The 19,625-nt window shown below is 44.5% G+C and overlaps 1 protein-coding gene across 8 annotated transcripts in view; it reads right to left on the reverse strand.

Annotated features, from left to right (window-relative positions):
• SPECC1 (sperm antigen with calponin homology and coiled-coil domains 1) overlaps positions 1–19,625 on the reverse strand; it is a 280,247-nt gene that overhangs the window by 95,752 nt on the left and 164,870 nt on the right. For 7 of the 8 annotated variants that reach the window (XM_049109489.1, XM_025428243.3, XM_049109490.1 and 4 more), the window contains 2 exons: positions 12,817–14,396; positions 365–572 (listed from right to left, as the gene is read on the reverse strand). In XM_049109489.1, coding sequence (XP_048965446.1) covers positions 365–572; positions 12,817–14,396 — 1,788 coding nt within the window. The remainder of the gene's footprint in view (positions 1–364; positions 573–12,816; positions 14,397–19,625) is intronic. The other variant, XM_049109492.1, reaches the window with a different exon arrangement.

Below are 19,625 nucleotides of genomic sequence, written 5' to 3' on the forward strand. Positions count from 1 at the left end.
AACCATCTGTCACCCACCTTCCTATCCATCAGATGCAAGAGACAATGCTCTGCCAACACCCGCTGAGCAGGAGCAGCGGTGTGGCTCACACACAGTATACCGAACACTCCAAGATGTGTTCACTCTTTTTTACAATCAGCCGGTACTGCTGACTCACATTCAGCATCCTTTCCTTCACTACTGCCCTGTTTTCCAGTTACAGAGCTTAATTATCCTGCCTTTCTTGACTGCCCCTTTGTCCTATGAGACTGCAGACCACATGGAGGGAAGATTTTCCACAATATTCCCACAGACCCTCCCAGGCATTCAGTCCACATCCTGCTCACTCCTGATCCACGTCTGACCAGGGCTCTAGTTCACTTACTTTCCAGCTCACTGATGAGCTGGTTATTATGTAACTTGACAGCTCGGTGCTGTTCCACTTGATCTTCTAATTCGAATATGGTTTCCTTCATGTCTTTAATCTCCGCGTCACTCTCGGATGCTTTCTCTTGCAGTTTCAGGCTGGTTCTGCTCAGCTGTTCTGCTTGATGATCACATAGGTCCTTCAAGTAAGAATAATCCTTTTCTACCTGGAATGAAAGGAAGATTCCTGGTCAGCTTCACAGGGAAAAGTTCCTCACACATCAGTGTCAGGCTCATCCATGCAACAGCAGAGGAAGCTCTCGGCATGTGCTGTACCTGGTATCATTTCTGTATTCTTAGCAAGGCTATACATATATAGAGAAACGTGATGTCTGCAAATGGCCAAATGGGCGGCTTCGGTGTCCCTTCCCACATCCATGGGTAGCTAAGTGCCCTTCTGTCCTGCAGCTGAGTAGGACAGTGCTTCCCTAGGGGGCTCTGGTACTACACCAAAAGAGCTGGCCCTGTGGCTGGCGGGAGGCTGCCCTCCTCACATGTGCTATGGAGCAGCGTCCTCTGCTGGTGATCCAGGAACAATGCCTCCAAGACCCAAGCGATCCTCTGCAAACTCCCAAACTCTTCAGCCCATAAAGTACTCGCAGTTACAGTGTTTCTTTAAAGAAATACAGTATTAACTTAACATGATGGAGAACACCAGCTGAAGGCACAGGCAGAAACACTGGCACCAGGGCAGGGCAGGCAGGCACTCGTTTCACCTTTTCAATTCTTAATCAGTGAATATTTTAAATACTACAGAAAAGCACCCAGAGGGACAAAGTAACCAGGTGCCTAAACAGACTTAACAGTTAATTATATTTTGCCACATTTGCTAAATATTTTTCCTTTAACAAGATTTAGTAAAATCCTAACCTTCTCTCCCACCGTAGAGAGTAATCTGCATTATCCTAAAAGTGATGCATGGTTGTTGCTTGGTTTTTCACTTTTACTACATATAAATGTGCCTATGTTAATATTGTTCTGTTTTTAAAAGAACTTTTTTAAGATTTTATTTTTATGTAATCTCTGTACCCAATGTGGGGACAGAACTCACCAACCCAAGATCAAGTGCCACATGCTCCGTGGACAGAGCCAGCCAGGTGCCCCGTTTTAAGATTTTTATACAAACCACATTATACTATAACATGCTTTTGCAGTGTACTGTGTTACAGCTCATTGTATTATATGGTAATATGCTTTTGTCCTGTCCTGTACTAATTATGCCTTTGTAAAACTTATTTTTAACCACGTTTTTGAGATGTATCCACATTGATAGCCACAATGCTCTGCCATTACTTTACGTTTTTCATGGTATTCTGCTGTCAGAACATACTATTTTAGAATGAACTATGCCCCTTTTTTATAGTCCTTTAATTAATGTTGCCAAGTAACTACATATTTACCAATTAATGTAAGCCTAGTATATAGGAGGTTACTTCCTAGACTTGGGGGGCATCTTCGTAAACAATAATTTGTTTTTACCATTGCATCTCACGTGTAAAGTCTGTAAGCTCTAGGCGGGCGGAGACCCTGTTGGCTCTCTTCACCAGTGTATGCCCTGGTGTGTACACAGCATCAGACACATGGGGAACACCTAGTGAACATCTGGTGAATGCATGAACAGACACTGGACAGCAGGACTGCACTGTTTTTCAATTGGAACACTGTGACAAGGAATAAATAAACAAGGAAGGAAAGGAGAAAGGAGGTGAATGAGAGAACCAGCATGGGAAAGAACCAGAGCACGCTACGTACCTTAACGTGAGCACTGTTCTGTGAAACCTGCATTTCAATTATAAAGCTGTGTGGCTCCGAACTGCACTGGAAAATGTGTCATTGTAGCTGCTGTGTCACCTCTGGGTGGCTAACCTGGAGCCAGACTGCCAGAGTTTAAATCCCAATTCTGCCCACCTAAGCCCTGTGGTGCTTTAATCTCTCTGTCTCGGTTTCCTCATCTGAACAATTACACGAAATGATGCACATACAGCGTGTATCACAGTGCCTGGCATGTGGTAAGCGCTCAACAGAAGTTGTCATTTCTCTCATAACTGCCTTTATGTCTTGGGGTAACTGCCTTATATCTTGGGGTATGCAACATTAGATGATACTGTAACACAGGTCCAAGAAGACTACAACACATGAACCAGACCAAAAGTCTTTTACCTGACGATAGCGATATAATAAACACTAGGTGACTTTTAGGGGAGAAAAGAGGCCCTGTGTTTTAAGTATAAGAGGGTTGACGTCCAACCACTGCTTCAGCAGAGCAGTAGAAGTGACAGGCTCCATGTAGGGAACCCTCAAGCTCAGGGCCACTCACCTGGCATCTAGAAACACGCATGTTACTTGTGTGGGACTCCTGTGGGTCAGGAGTGAAACTGGGATGGTGTAGCCAGGGAAGCAAAGGGTTGAGCATCCTCAGCCTAAGTGGGAGGGTGAGGTGGGGGTCCTCCACGTGCAACTGAGGCTTCTGGCCTCTCATGGGCCTGGACCCACCTTTATGTCCTACAAGTAGGCTGGTCATCATCACAAGCACCCAGCAGTAAGCAAAGTGGTGGGAGGAGCTGCTGTAAGATGTGCTGTGGTCTGTTGGGGCAAGCGAAGCTGTAAGTCAGTCTACAGTTTCAAATCACACATCTCATTCTTCCTGCCTGATTTGGGAATAATTCTCTCAAGTTGAGCAATATATTCCAGAAGGCTCTTTGGTTAAAATCGCCACCACCACCACCACCACCACCAAAAACCCTTAAGTAACTTCACAACTTCTTTCTACAGGAGCTGGCTGGGTTGTAACAGGCAGGTCTCTTTATATTCATTTTTAACCAGTGGAGAGAGGGAGAAGGTAAGCCACTGGAAAAGAACAATCCCGTTTATCAGGTAGCAAGGGCCAGCAGCATGTACTCCCATGACCCTACAGGATGCCGTCCCCATGTCTGGCCTTCCGCTGGCCAGTTCTTCTGAGTCTGGCTCCTCTGGTTCAAGGACTGAGCTATCACACAACCAGCACTGTGCTTTCCAATGTCTCCTGTTCGAAAAAGAAATCACTTTCATACATTCCAAGGACGTTCTCTCGTCTTCTATAATCAACGTTCTTTAGGACCAGGGCGTGCAGAATTTTATTACCAACAGAGTTGGATGAATTTCCCCAGGGAGCCATGGGGAGCCCTAGTCCTTCCCGGAGAGGGATGGATAGTTGGTGGTTGGAGACAGTCCTTGAGCTGTGACAATGGCCAGAGGCAGATGGCAGCAGAGACCACTCGCAACTCCCCAGAGGGTTCGGTCTGCTCTCCTGCCCTCCAAGACCCGGGATGCACAGACAGGCAGGGCTGCCCTGAGAGAGACACGGCTTGTCAGATGCTGAAATTAAGAAAAACCTATCGTCGAGGGTCTGCACCCCCAGCGACTAGAAACTACTCCTGTCTCTTCCAGGATCAGGCCAACCTTTCTGGCCTGAGAATTTGCCCTTCTCTTCCTGCCACATTCCTGCCATTTCCACCCCACTGCAACACCCACCCCCCTCTTACCTCCTGCTCCCTTCAAGACTAAGGTTGTAAATCAAACAAAAGGACATGTCTTGATGACTCAGGTTTTCACTGTGAATTTCTCTACTGTGTTCAAATTAAGCAAAATTTTCCTAATTCCCTGAGACTTGAAAGGTTGTTTTCTTCCAACCAAAAGCCTTTGGCCTGAAGACCCTATATATCCATGTTAGAGTCCTTAGGTCTGCTCCAAATGTTTCTCTATCTCTTCTTCATTGCCATGGAACCAGAAAGCAGCACAATTCAGTGATGAGGAGTTAAGAGTTCTGGGGTCAAGGACCCCTGGGTGGCTCAGCGGTTTAGCGCCTGCCTTTAGCCCAGGGTGTGATCCTGGAGACCCAGGATCGAGTCCCACATCAGGCTCCCTGCGTGGAGCCTGCTTCTCCCTCTGCCTGTGTCTCTGCCTCTCTCTCTCTATGTCTCTCATGAATAAATAAAATCTTAAAAAAAAGAAAGAAAAGAAAATCATAAGGAAGAGGGGCATCTGGGTGGCTCAGTGGTTGGGCATCTGCCTTTGGCTCAGGGCATGATCCCAGGGTCTGGGGATCCAGTCCCGCATCAGGTTCCCCACAGGAAGCCTGCTTCTCCCTCTGTCTGTGTCTCTACCTTCTGTCCCCGTGTCTCTCATGAATAAATAAACAAAATCTTTTAAAAAATCGTAAGTAAGAGAAAATACGTTTACAGTACTATACATTCTGGAAAAAACCCCACATATATGAGGACCCATGCTGTTCAAGGGTCGGCTGCATGTAATACTAAAGTAAATAAACTTGGAATGATTGCTTGAGTAACTTTACCATGAGTAAGAATGTGTTATTTTTGTTGTGTTTGTTTTTACACCTGAGTTGGTTCCTCCAAAACTCCTTTTGCTTAATTCCTGGCCCTGTTCTGAATACGTACTGCTGGTGGAGAGCCATGTTTCATTCATGCTGGCCAAAACTTTTTTTTTTTTTTTTTTTTTTTTGGGCAATGTTGCTCTGCCAAGGGAGAGAACATGCTAATTTAGTTTACACTTTTGTTATGGAAAAAGAAGAATGGCTATAAAACACTGAAAGCAGAGGGTACAAGTCTGTATTTCACTTTGGGAATTTTCTAGATTTTTCAGATGAGTGTTCATGGAGGGGCTTCCCGGTGTTCACCCAGGACAGGCAAACGCTGGGGCTTCCGAGACAAGTCCTAAGGCCAAGTTAAGGGAAGAGCTGTGGTCAGGCCTAACCTTGGGGAAAGAAAGATATTAACATGTCTAAAAGGAGAAATGGGCCACTCACAAGGGAAGGGGGTGGGGGGACCAGCCCAGGAAATACAGCAAGGGAGAGACCATGCTGGGTCCATGGAAGAAGGAGCACCCCCTCCTCCAAGTTACATGGAGGCACAGGGAGCAGGGCAACAGATACTGGGGGTCTGGTTCCACTGCAAGAGCAACCTTATCCAAACATAGGCTGTTTCTGCCAGACTCTCAGGTTCAGCTCCCATCCTGACCCCCCGTCTCCCACTCCATGCATAAGGTTGCAAGAGCAGATCCCTAAGGGGGTAAGGGCTGGGGAGTGGAGGGAGCCGCCAGTCACAGCCACATGTGACTGCTGTGTGTCCTGGGACACATGACTGCTATGTCTGCCTAATAAAGGACAAAAGGGCATTCTGGCTTTACAGAGGACACTTCCTAAGCTTCAGCTCCTGGTGCAGACAGCAGGCTTCATGCTCTGCACTACAAGGCTGAGGCCCAAGGCACAGTTCCTGGGCAATGCCCCCTCCCCCCCCCCTCGAAGGCATCTAGCTGCAGAGTCTGCAGCCTTTCCCCAAGCTGCCTGGGCAAGTGTCTCCTTTTGACTTCCTCAGAAAAGCTGGAAAACAGGCTCTGTCACACAACTTCTTTTCTTTTCTTTTTTTTTTTTTTTTTTTAGAGAGAGAGAGCATGTGCAAGGGTAGGGCGGGGTGGGGGAGGGGCAGAGGGCGAGGGAAGGAATCTTAAGCAGGTTCCACCCCCAGCTCAGAGCTTTAGATCAGGACCTGAGCCGAAACCAAGAGTTGGACGCTTAACTGATGGAGCCACCCAGGCGTCCCCACGCAAGTTTCTTACTCCTTCTTTCCAGCTGCTCCACCCAGAGAACTGATCAACTGCTGTCAGCCAAAAGCACTGGAGAAAATGAGGAAACTGTGTAGGCTGAAGACACTGAAATGTCCATGTCTGCAGCCTAGACAATTCAACCTTAACTAACTCTCCTGAGTACTCCGTGCATGAGGCACAAAGGGGAAGTGATCTCTAAGTTCTCCTGGACTCTACACCAAACAGATTCACCAATACTTCTGACCTCCTTTGAGACACCAGGGGTGGATGGGGAGGGGGCTTTCATACAAGTGATCCTAGCTGATCTGACATGGGGACAATGACCCCATGGGCTGAGGGCCCATCTGAAGAAGCAACACTGTGGTTGAGACCTAAAGCTTAAAAGGCAGGGCCAGGAGAGTCAAGGAAGGGGAGTGGACAGGGGGTGGGAGGGGTGCAAGAGCACGTTCGGTGGAGGGAGCCCCCCACAACAAACGCCTGACACAGGCAAGGATCAACCAGGCAGGGCCTGTGCAGAGAAGGGAAGGGCTGAGACAGGTGGCGGTGAAAGCAGAAGGCCACTGCTGGGTATGCATCAGGTGAGGTGTTTGGGGCAAACTGCTGAAGGCTTTACAATACATTTAGGAGACCACCATGAACACTTGGTAGAGAACAGCCAGGACTAGAAAAAGTGGACCATACTCAGCCCCCTTTCAGGGGCTGTGGCAAACAGCGCTCTTACCTACCCAGCAGCCATTCTTCCTTTCTTTCTAAGAATCCCCGTTTTGTTAAAAAATTAGGCTGTGATCTTGTCATTTCAAGGAAAGTGGGCGGAGCGGGGGGAGGGTGTGTATGACCCAGGTCTGATCAAATACAAAGGGAAAGCTGCTAAGGGGGCTCCTGGGGAAAAATGTTCTCCAGATAGGACTGAGATATCTATCTGGCAAGTTGCTGAGCCTCCTGCCTATCAGGACTGTGGGGATCAAATGCTGAAGATGCTGTGTACCCTCGGCAGGAAGGCCGACAGAATCATCGAGCTGCCAGCACATGGCCCTGATACGTCACATAGCCCTTGGACTATAGCTACCAAGTGCCTCCTGACTTCTGATTACAGGAGCACTAGGCAGTTGGCTTTGGTCACTGACACAAAGGGTTTCTGTTTCTTAAAGTCCAAAGCATCACCTGGGCATCCTCACGGACCACCTGCTATGTAAGCCAGGGTTCAAGGTCTCTTCAGTTCTTCAGAGTCCTATTCTGCTGTCATGGTTACAGAATCATCTAGTTGCCACATCTTTCTCTCAAGTTCTGCTTTTTTTTTTTTTTTAAGATTTTATTTATTTATTCATGAAAGAGAGAGAGAGAGAGAGGCAGAGACACAGGCAGAGGGAGAAGCAGGCTCCATGCAGGGAGCCCGACATGGGACTTGATCCTGGGTCTCCAGGATCACACCTTGAGCCAGAGGCAGACACTCAACCACTGAGCCACCCACGTATCCCTCTCAAGTTCTGGTTTTGCCACTTGTGGCCAGTGCCTCCCCTAATTAGTTTGGCCTGCTGACCAATACTGGTCACACAGGGATTACTGTACCTCTAGTTTTCCCCAATTACCGAGAGCAAGTGTTTCTTTATAATCTCCCTTCTCCTCTGGAAGAGACACCTGAGTTTCTGTAGAAAGAACTAAATCTCAGGGCGCCTGGGTGGCTCAGTTGGTTAAGCATCTGCCTTTGGCTCAGGTCATGATCCCAGGGTCCTGGGATTGAGCCCCACATTAGGCAGGCTACCTGCCTGCTTCTCCTTTTCCCTCTGCCATTCCCTCTGTTTGTGCTCTCTGCCTCTCCCCAACTCTCTGTCAAATAAATAAATAAAATTTAAAAAACAACAACAACTAAATCTCTAAGAAATACCACCTGTAAGCTTTGACTTTGGGGGAAAAATCAGTATTTTCTTTTAAAACTTCTAGGTTTCAAGCCTTATAGTATTCTAACTTGAAACTAAGATCTCAAACAATGGAAAATCTGAACATCAAGAAAACATAAACCTGGATTGCATTATAGTCCAGAAAAACAATAATCCTATGCAATGACATTCTGCTTGCCAGCTAGGGCAGGCATGTGTGTGGCTTACAGGAGGCTGAGCCTTCAGGACTCATAGTAATGAGACCCCTCCTCAAAGTTGTATGGAGGCATGCTTCATAATCATACAGTAAGTTGCCAGGAAAATGTTTATGTTGGATATCAGAGAAGCTGACAAAAATAGAGATACTAGCAGAAGACAAAGAAATTAGAGAAATAAAAAGTCTCCAAAATAATCACAATGACTGCAAATGTCCTACCAATTTTCCATTTACTGTATGAGGAACAGATCCACTCCGGGCCCCTCCCCCCAAAGTACATTTCAAGTCTTTTGAGAGGCTCTTGTAAAGATATCTGAGTCACTTATGTAACTTAGCCAAACTGGGAACTTATATAGACTTACTAAATCTATCAGATCATAGGATGGTTTGGTATTGCTTTTCCTCTCTGTAAATAGGTGATTTTGTTCTTTTCTCATACTATTCACCTTCCACAAAGAATTAAGAGTGGATGAATACAGAACGGTATACTCAACGGTAGATGTTGTTCATCACCAAGAAAACTGCTTGGTGATTAACAGGACACTCACCTTGACATCTGCTTAAAGCAGTTAAATGTGAAAATTCTATGCAAAAATGTCTAGTGAGGCAACTGAGAATTGAAGAATTAGAATTTACTCCAAGAATGTAAGGACAATTTAACACTAGACCACTTTAGAAAAATTTGCTGTTTAACTTACCTCGTTAACAAGTTAAAGCAGAGAAACCATCCCGATCACATAAAAACTACTCTAAGATCATAACAGATAAATAAGATCTCCAGGAGATGTAGAAAAATTCTATCTCTAAACTTAAAAAAAAAATAACAAAATATGTGTATAACTCAATAAAACGTATGCAACAAGTGCCTACAAGGCACCGTTGATAAAATGTCGTACGCACTCCTTTTAAATCAGGAACAAGGCCAAGCTCCCTCCACCACCATGCTTCTATTCAGTGCTATACAGGAGATGGCCTGCCCAAGGTCACAGATTTAAGCATTAGCTAAGTCAGGAGGCCCCAAACTTTCCACCCACCAATCTGCACTTCACACCCTTTCCATTATAGTTTCGGGCTGAAAGTACTCCTATTTCTTTTGCACATGAGTCCCTTACATCTCATCACTTGAATTCATTGTTTCTGGTGGATTAGTTGATACTCTGCCCTGGGACTACTACAATTAGCTTCCAGTCAGCCTAGAAAGTCTGGGTTTTACCTTTTTGAAGATAACACAGAAGACAGGAAGGTTAGTACAGGTTATGACTCCACTGTAATTACAGATCAGTACCCCTGTACACCTAAGACAGCACAAAATTAGGGGTACCTGGGTGGCTCTGTTGGTTAGGCATCTGCCTTTGGCTTGGGTCATGATCCTGGGGTCCTAGAATCAAGCTTACATCGGGGTCCCCACTCAGCGGGGAATCTGCTTCTCCTTTTCCCTGTGTGCCTCCCCCACAGCTCATGTTCTGTCTCTCAGATAAATAAATAATATCTTTAGAAAAAAAAACAACACAAAATCATACACCTAGGACTTTGATACATATAAAAGAAACTTTATGTGACATGGTGCTTCACATAGTCCTACCTCAGAATACCAGCTAGAGCCTCTTTCATCCTACTGACAAATTTCTGATCATTCTACTCAGAAAGACATATAAAAATATGGAATATATGAATAATATAAGTAACAGCTTGATTTAAAACATATATGCTGTATCTTCCACTCCACAGAGAATGCAAACTTTTTTTTTCCTTTTTCTCCAAATTAGATTTAGTTTGTTCCAGAAAACTCTAAAATTTATTGTCTTCGTGTAGCTAAAGCTATAACAAAAGGCAAATTCATACCTTTAAATGCTTTCATTATCAACCAAGAAATGACAAATACAGAATTTTACTCAAAAAACTAAGAAGAAACCAAGGAAATGTGTAAAAGCAAAACGAGAGGATTAATAAAGACAAAAGTAGAAAGAAACTAATCAAATAGATTAACAGTAGAATTGATTAACTAATCCAGCTGGGTCTCTGTATTCAAGGAATGTGGAGTGACATGCTCTATCCCTCTGAATAAGAAGATTGAATATTTTAATTATGTTGATACAAGTTTGTACACATGTGCAAACATGCATAAACTGGGAAAACATCTGAAAAGACACACAGCAAAATGCTAGCAGTGTTTTTTCTCCAAGTGGTGGGATTAAAGGTAATATTATTTTCTTCTTTATATATTTCTGTATTTTCTAAACCTTTCGTAATGAATATATTTTTTTCCTGATCAGAAAAAGTTAAGCTACTATCTTGAGATAACTAAATTATTTCTTGGTGATACATACACTTAATGGGATGTCAACCAAAATACAAAGAGATGAAGGCCTGAGGGAGGATTTCAAGGTGGTCACCTGAGAGATGAAGCTTTTTGCAACAGAGTGATGGAGGGGAACCGATTCCATAGACATTAAAACTTAATGTAGGGCAAACTGGGTGGCTCAGTGGTTTAGCGCTGCCTTCAGCCCAGGGCTTGATCCTGGAGACCTGGGATCAAGTCCCACATTGGGTTCCCTACATGGAGCCTGCTTCTCCCTCTGCCTGTGTCTCTGCCTCTCTCTATCTCTCATGAATAAATAAGTAAAATCTATAAAAAAAAAATGTATGGCATGTTTAAGAAAAACTTAATGTAAAGCTACAATTAACTTAAATTTCAAATGGGCACCTGGCTAGTATCTTTTATGGGACTGCTTCCACACTTTCAATAAAATGCTGTAAATTCAGAACTCCAACAATGATAAAAAACAAAAACAAAAAAACCCTCCTAACACTGCCTACCACTCAGGTCATCAGACAGCCAGATGCCAGAATCAAGTTGCAACAGACTAATCTTAAGGCAGATGAAGTGGAGAGAAAAATCCCCCTATGAGCTCATGGTACAACTTGTTTCTTAAAACAGTGACAAGCCCAGGGCGCCTGGGTAGCTCAGTTGGTTGAGTATCTGACTCTTAATTTTGGCTCAGGTCATGATCTCAGGGTTGTAGGACTGAGCCCTGCATCAGGCTCTGTACTCAGCAAGGAATCTGTTTGAGATTATCTCCCTCTCCCTCTGCGCCTCCTCTTGCACTTGCACTTGCTCTCGCTCTCTCTCCCAAAAAATATAGAAATAAATAAATCTTTTAAAAAAACAAACCAACAGTGACAACCCTGCACTAAGGTGGGAAGGGGCTTCAACCTCTCTCACCAGGGGAGCCCAACATCACAGACCCAGAACTTGGAGGAAACAGGAAGTAGGAAGCCACCTGTCTATACCTCTCCAGCACTGCTCTGTGAGCTAGCAGAATATAATTACCAGCAATCCTCAACATGTAACAAAATTCCAGACTGATTAAAGGATTATTTTTAAAAAATAAAATAGTGATCATCTATGTGATTGTGGGTTGGAGATCTTTCCCAGTGAAGAGTGGAGGAAAAAAGAAGCAATGAAGACCAGATTTGAATGACCTAGCAGCTCAATACCATGCACTGGCAAGGGTTCAGGGAAACAGACAAGCTCCTGAATCTGCTGGTGGGAACAAGCCAGTAAATTTCTTGGGGACAAATTGGATGAATGTATTGAGTGTCTTTAAAATGGTCATACTCTGACATGGTAAGCCAATGTTTAGGAATTTTTCCTAAGAAAATAATCAGAAAAAATAAAAATAAAAAAAGAAAAAAAGAAAAAAAAAAGAAAATAATCAGAGATATATATATATATATAAAAGTATTTACAATATCGAATGACTGGAAAAGAACATAAATGTTCAACAAACAAGTGACCAGTAGAGTACATATGAAATATTTATATAATAGAATAATGGCTGGCCTTAAAATCATGTTTCAAAGAATAATGATGAGAATATGCTCAAAAATATTAAATTAAAAGAGTATGTACAAGATGAATCTAAAAAGTTTTTTAAAGATTCATTTATTTATTTGAGAGAGAGAGAGAGGGAGGGAGGGAGGGAGAGCACACAAGGCACAAGGTGGGGAGGAGGGGCAGAAGAAAAGGTAGAGAGAATCCCCAACAGACTCCCTACTGAGTGGGGAGCTGGATACAGGGCTCTGTCCCACGACCCTGAGACCATGACCTGAGCTGAAATCAAGAGTCAGACTCCCAACCAGGCACCCCTAAAAAAATTTCTTTAACTTGTGGAACACACACACACACACACACACACACACACACACACACAAATCTGAAAGAAAACACCAAAATAGTGACTATATTATTAGTTGGTAGGGAAATTAGGGATGATTTTAATTCTCTGTTACTAGCAGCCCAAAGCATGCAAACTGATAGACCTGGATAACTCATTCTGAGCCAGTAAGACTCAGCTTATTTGTCACCTCTTTCAAGAAGCCCTCCTACACTATCTTCCTTTCTCCTGTATTTTTCTAGGTGTTCCTCCTTGGCACTGGACCCTGAGCTGTCCTCTGTGATATTCTTTATCCCTGCATCGTACTCACGCATTTGATTCACCACATCCCCACTACACTGTGTACTGCCTGTAGTCAGAGATTGGGGTATTTTGTTTTTGTGTCCCCAGTCTGCCTGGAATGGAGCAGATCTTCAAGCTGGAATGCTGGATTCATGCATGAAATTGAGCAAAGAGAATCTCTGTGCTCTGTGAATCTCAAGGTCAAGGAGGGCAATACTACGAAGGATGAGCAAACACTGGTACAGAGGTATCTCCTTACCTTGGCCAGGAGGCTCGAAACATGTTTAATTTCAGCATGCGCCTTTACTAATTCTTGCTTGAGCTCAGCACAAGAGTGTTCCAGCTGATCTTTCTCAGCTCGAGCGACTCTTAACATTTCTTGAACTTCACGACCTTCTGCCGTTTGCGCCATGGGACTGGTCTCCATAGCTTTCTGCTTCTCATTCTCCAAATGAGCCTTCAACGACCCGTTTTCAATCCGCAGCCCCTCCAACGTAGCTTTACACTCTTCCAGAGTTTTGGCCATTGAGCCGTTATTTCGCCGTTCCAGTTCCAGAAACCCATTCAGTTTTTCGTTTTCTTCCTTCAGGTGTTTGATCATTTCTAAAGCTCCTTGGTTTTCTTCCTCCACTTTCCGTAAGCTACAGGTCAGCTGCTGCTGGATGTTGAGCAGCTTCTCTCTTTCGAAGCGGCCCTGATCAAGAATTTCCGCACATTTCTGCTCCAGTTCAAGGATTTTCCCTTCTTGGATATCGGGTTCTTCATTCTTGACTCGCTCTTGCAAAAGATTCAGGAGCTTCTCGTTCTCCTGACTGAGCTGCTCGGCCCTCTCTCGATGCTGATGAAAGGAAGTTTCTAAAAGAGTCTTCTCATCTACCAGTTTCTCATTTTCGGCTGTCAGTTCCTGCACCATTTGTTGCTGGTCTGATAGTTCTTGCAAAGTGGCCTGCAGCTCCTCTGCTGTGCTGTGGTGGTTCTCCTCCATCTTTTGTATCTTCTCTGTGAGGGAAGCCAGGGATAGTTCGCTCGCGTTGTTGGGGGAACTGCCAGTGGTGGAACACTTGGAGCTCTTAAAGGGGTTGCTGGTGGAAGACAGAGGTCGGGAGGGGGTGTCAGCTGTGATGTGCTCAAAATCAGAGGCATCTGGGGACAAAGAAGCTTTGGTAACATCGCTGCTGGAAGAACCCGACGGTCTTAACGCGTGTTCGTGTATGTTGCTCCTGTACTCATCGACTTCGCCTGACAACTGATTTCCAGGTGGACTTCCAAAGCTGGATTCCTGAGTCATGGATGTTGGGCAGCTGCTCTCACCAGTGGGGCTTGTGCCTCCATCTGAATTTGGGGAATGCTCCAGATAAGTCAGTTTCTCCCTCAAGGCCCGGTTTTCCTCCTCTAGATCTGCAAGCTCTTTCTGAAAATTCTTGTTTTTCTCCTCAAGAGCTCTTACCAAAGGTTCTGAGTCACTTGGCAAGATAGACGTTCCATCTAGATTTGAGTCTGACATGTCAGCTCCTTCAGTGCTTGGAGTCCTCCTCTCCTTGCATTTCTTCAGTTCACTTCGAAGCTTGTTAATTTCACTATCTTTCGCTTTGGCTTCTGCCAAAAGTTCCCGAACTTGGGACTCCAGCACGGCCTTTTCCCCAACTTCATTCTCTTGCTTGGGTCTTGTGGAAACGGTCCTCAGGTGCTTAGTAGGGGTGGGTGTGCTAGAAGAAGTTGGACTGGACACCGACTTCCTGGGGTTGGAGGGACCACGTGGCACAGTTCTCTCCCTTGAGACAGTTACTGACAGTTCTCGAGGAGCAGGAATGCCTGTCCGTTTGGTGGTTGTCACAGCCCCTAAGGACGGAAGGAGTGAAACCGATGAAACAATACAAGTACTTTTATAAATGAAACCCAGGTGACTTCCCTGGGTTCCCCTCACCTGGGATAGTGAAGAAGGTGGTTCTTGCCCTTTATTCATGCCCCCCACCTAACCAGGCCCTGCTCTAGATAACTACTTGGGTCTGATCAGTTTCTGTGCCTCCTCCCACAGCCCTTTACTTTGGAGGAAGCTGACACCAAGCCCGAGCTCCTCCTCATAATCGCATCCCAGCCATAGTTGCTGATTCAAGGCATGGGCACACCCCTCAAGTGAAGTCAACAGAACAGCAGAAGAGGTTTTCTGAGTAAGACTCTAGAAGATTATCACATATTGTTAGGTTTTTTTCCAAAATGAATGACGGAGAAATTAAAAAAACAAAAACAAAAACAGCAGAGCCAGGCAGTAGGTTTGAGAATGCTTTAATGGGGAGCGCTCCCGGGCGAGGTTCCATTACTCGGAGAGGTGGCCCGAGTCAGGGAAGTCGGAACGGGGTTGGGGAGTGTGGGGGTTTTTAAGCCTTATTGGTTCCGGGTCTGGATCTGGGTGGGTCCCTTGCCAAATTAGGCAAGGGAACACTGTGTCCCTAGGTGATTGGCTGGGGGGTGGGGATAGTACAGATGATGGGGAGGTGGTCCCTGGCTGGAAAGTCCTGGATGGAAAGTTTCAGTTTCCCGTCTAGGCTTCGATTTACTAGAGATGACGTGGTGGTCATGACTGCTTTGGCGGGAAGATCAGCCATTTTGACCCAATTTGAGACGTCCACCATTTTGGGTGCCTGTCTCTCAGCCAGCCCAACACACATAAGGGATCATAGAAATCTGGAAATGGCTGCAACCTCTTGTCCTCACAAGAGGAAGGTGAGAATGCAGAGTATAGAAAGAAAGAAACCAAATTCTTGGTAGCGCTGTGGAATTGGCCAATCAGTCAACCCTGGAGAGTTTGGCCTAGAGCTGGCCTTCCAATTATACAGACCAATAAATACCCTTCCTACAAGTCATCTTGAATTGGGTTTTCTGCAACCTGCAGCTTTATGCATTTGACAACTAAACAAGAGCCTTCTGACAAAATGCAAGTTCATTCTGAATTTCTTAAACATTTAAAAAGAATTCATCAACATCTTGTGGATGAGCACGAATTTGATTAAAAAGTCACATCACACAAATGATACTGAGTTAAGACTAATCTAATCCAATGACCTACTGCTTTTATCAAGAGTAGAAATGGTGTGCTTATTTGTATTCAGAGAAACAAGAACAAACGGAATAAGGACATATTATATGTATCTATGGTACAGTTTTAAATGTTAAAGGGATTTACATAATATGAAAATGATACAGAATTTAGAGTATTTATAATAGGAAATGTAAGGTAAGGAACCGTTTCCTATCTTTGTCTATACTACAAGATTATAAAAACTTTTGGGGGTGAAAACCCAGACATCAATCTCCTATATGCTCTGGAAATGAAACCCACCTCAGAGGTTAAAGTATAAATGAAAGTTTTGGACCTATTTTACAAACCCGAAGACCATTTGATGAATCAAGGCTGAATGCTATAACTTATCTAACTCTGCACATTGGGTTGAGAGTCCCAGTAACAAAGGGCCCTAGAAAGAGACACCAATCTCTAGGCCTTCATAAGGTAGGAAATGTTGGGGGAATGTCTCCAATGAGTGGCAGCAGCCCCAGTCGACTAGGACAGAAGCAAAGCCCAATAGGCATGGTAGCCCTAAGCCTGCTGCCAAGACCACTACTAAGGAGCACCTGCAGTTCTGAACATCCTGAAATCAGAGGTGATGATGTGAAGGCCCATGGCATTCACTGCTGTGTCTAACAATTTTTAAAACTTTGACACAATAAAGGCTAAGCTGGGGGGGGCACCCAGGTGGCTCGGTTGGTTGGGTGGCTGACTTGATTTTGGCTCAGGTCACTATCTCAGGGTCCTGGGATCAAGCCTCTATTGGGTTCTGCACTAAGCAGGCAGTCTCCCTCTCCCTCCCTCTGCTCCTCCACCTGATCATGCTCTCTCTCTCTCAAATAAATAAAATCTTTTTTAAAATAAAAACAGGGTGGGGCAGCCTGAGTGGCTCACTTAGCACTGCCTTCAGCCCAGGGTGTAGTCCTGGAGACCCGGGATCGAGTCCCACGTCAGGCTCCCTGCATGGAGCCTGTTTCTCCCTCTGCCTGTGTCTCTGCCTCTCTCTCTGTGTCTCTCATGAATAAATAAATAAAATTTAAAAAAATAAAAATAAAAAAGGGTTAAGCTAGCATACTAATATACAGAAAAACTATGGTTTTTGAAGTGACTTTTCAAACTAAGTTATTGAAAAGCTTAAAGTACTATGATACACACTTAGTACTTTTAGGTACCTGGCTTGCATCCTGCTTAATGAAGAAAACCCTCAGTGAAGAAAAGATTTTTTAAATTATCCTTGTAAAATGAAGATTGCAGTCGCTAAGCAATAAAATGTTTTAGTAACACTGGTTCTCTAGAGTGAAGTAATCCTGGCGAGGGCCCTCATGAAAACGGAAGAGCAACTCAAGTTTTGCTGTAACCACTGTCAGAGCAGGCGGGCGGGAGAGTCCAACACTGATTATCACAGAGCTGCTGGCCATTTTACAGCCACTGAAACTCAGGTACCTTTTCAACTATTCGCTGGTTCCGAGGATGGGCAAAGCTCAAAAAGATGAGCAGATCGACTCTGTCATCATTTCTAGCCGAAGGTGAACTCCTCCCTTCTGCTGCCAAATCTTACTTCTATTCTCCACGTAGACGTTACGACTTGCACCTTACCTAAACTACTAGGAATTTTTTTTCATGTCAAAATACATTTGTGAAATTCATCCAGCTGCGTATTATGAAATACACAATCCAGCTGTATTTGTTACTACATCCATTCTAAAGTCGCTACTATTATTGTTTTCATAAGTTCTTTTTATTTAAAAGGTTCTTTCCATCTCTTGTATGCATCATTTCCAAAACCGTAATTACCAGAGGCTTTGTTTACAGGGTAGCTAACATTCGCTGTCAGACCAAACTAAGGTTGGTGTGTGGCTGCTCACCCCTCAACCGTGTGGGTCTGTAGCCCAAGTACCCCTTGTCACGGGCAGGGTGGGCAGGAGTGCAGTGCTGGCAGTCCTATCGCTCATAGTGTGACAGTTAGAAGGTTCCACTCCTCAGAATCCACCTCAAGTACTGTAAATTAAGAATCCTCACTGCTGAACCACACATCCTGGAACCCTAAAACAGGGCACACCCCCTGACACATATACCATGGCAAGGGTGACGCAGAGATAGCAAGAAGCCTGGGCCGATGGAACAGGAACAGCTCGGCTGGCACTCTTATTTCTTCGGTCTTTTCCCCATCTTCACAACAGACCATCACTTATTCCTACCAAGGCTGGCTATCTAACTGCATGAAGTTAAAATAAAAGCACCTGGGTGGCTCAGTGGTTAAGTGTCTACTTTTGGCTCAGGTTGTCATCCCAGGGTCATGGGATCGAGTCCTGAATCAGGCTCCCCACAGGAAGCCTGCTTCTCCTCTGCCTATGTCTCTGTCTCTCTCTCTGTGTCTCTCATGAATGGATAGATGAAATCTTAAAAAAAAAGGGGGGGGGCAGATCCCTGGGTGGCTCAGCAGTTTAGCGCCTGCCTTTGGCCCAGGGCGTGATCCTGGAGTCCCGGGATCTAGTCCTGCATCAGGCTCCCTGCATCAGGCTCCCTGCATGGAGCCTGCTTCTTCCTCTGCCTGTGTCTCTGCCTCTCTCTCTCTCTCTGTGTGTGTCTCTCATGAATAAATAAATAAAATATTTTTTTTTAAAAAAGCAAGCTCCAAATCACAATTGGTAAGACTAATATGATTTCAAAAAAAAACCATGTTTGATATGTTACATTTTAAAATGCCAAATGAGATATTCTATTGTGCTCGATCCCAGGCCCATCAAACTCTGTATTCATAGATACACATGCTAGTAAGGTATAAGGAATACTGACAACAGTTGAGTATTAAGCTAGTTGAACTGTAATTTTCCTGTTTCTTTCACAGTGTTACCTTTATGTAATAAATTAAAAAAAAAAAACAGAAGGCAGAAGGAGAAATCCATCATAACAATATACAAAGAAGTAAGGGGGTAGGAAAAATAAATCTTTTTGGAAAATAAAAAGCATGGTTAAAATGATAGCACGACCATTTAAACCTAGATCAGATGACTGTCTTAAGCAGCAATTCTCATGAGCTGAAAATAAAATATTCTCAGTCCCTTTTTATTTTAAGATTTATTTATTTATTCATGAGAGTCACAGAGAAAGAAGCAGAGACATAGGCAGAAGGAGAAATAGGCTCCCTTTGGGGAGTCTAATGTGGGACTCCATCCCAGGACCCTGGGATCACAACCTGGGCTAAAGGCAGACACACTCAACCACCGAGCCACCCAGGCACCCCTCTCAATCCCTTTTGAATTTCCTTGTCTCACTCTGAGAACATGATACACATAGGATGTTCTTTGCTAGGTCTTCTCCCTACCATGCACTGAAGAAGGAAATGGTGACATTCTGAAATGACTGATTTTCATTTTCTCCTACAGGAGTTCACTGAGGACCTGTTTGGTGGGAGAGATGGAAATGAAAGTCCACCATGTCTGCTGTCTCACCCCCGAAACACAAGAGAACTTACTCCTTCGGTCTCTATGAATCTAAACCACTAGGATATTTTTTACTATCATTGTTCACAAATTTTTTCTTGAAAAGTTCCAATACCATATTTATTGCCAAATTTAATTTCTCCCCTCAATCTCCATCCCTCTCAACCTCACATGGTCCTTCTTCCCTTTATTCTCCTTATCCATGTTTGGAGGAAGCATTAATCATGTTTCAGATTCCCCCAGTTGAGGAACCTCAAAAACATATTTAAAACATCCTCCCCGGGATCCCTGGGTGGCGCAGCGGTTTAGCGCCTGCCTTCGGCCCGGGGCGTGATCCTGGAGGCCCGGGATCGAATCCCACGTCGGGCTCCCGGTGCATGGAGCCTGCTTCTCCCCTCTGCCTATGTCTCTGCCTCTCTCTCTCTCTCTGTGTGACTATCATAAATAAATAAAAATTAAAACATCCTCCCCCCTTTTCTCAACCAGTGGTAACTGGTTGGTTACCAAAAGAGCACTAAAACCTGCTGTTTCTGGGAATGTTTCTATATTTTTCCTCTGTTTTCC

The sequence above is a fragment of the Canis lupus genome, chromosome 5 (genome assembly GCF_003254725.2).
Source record: "Canis lupus dingo isolate Sandy chromosome 5, ASM325472v2, whole genome shotgun sequence".
Taxonomy (NCBI): domain Eukaryota; kingdom Metazoa; phylum Chordata; class Mammalia; order Carnivora; family Canidae; genus Canis; species Canis lupus.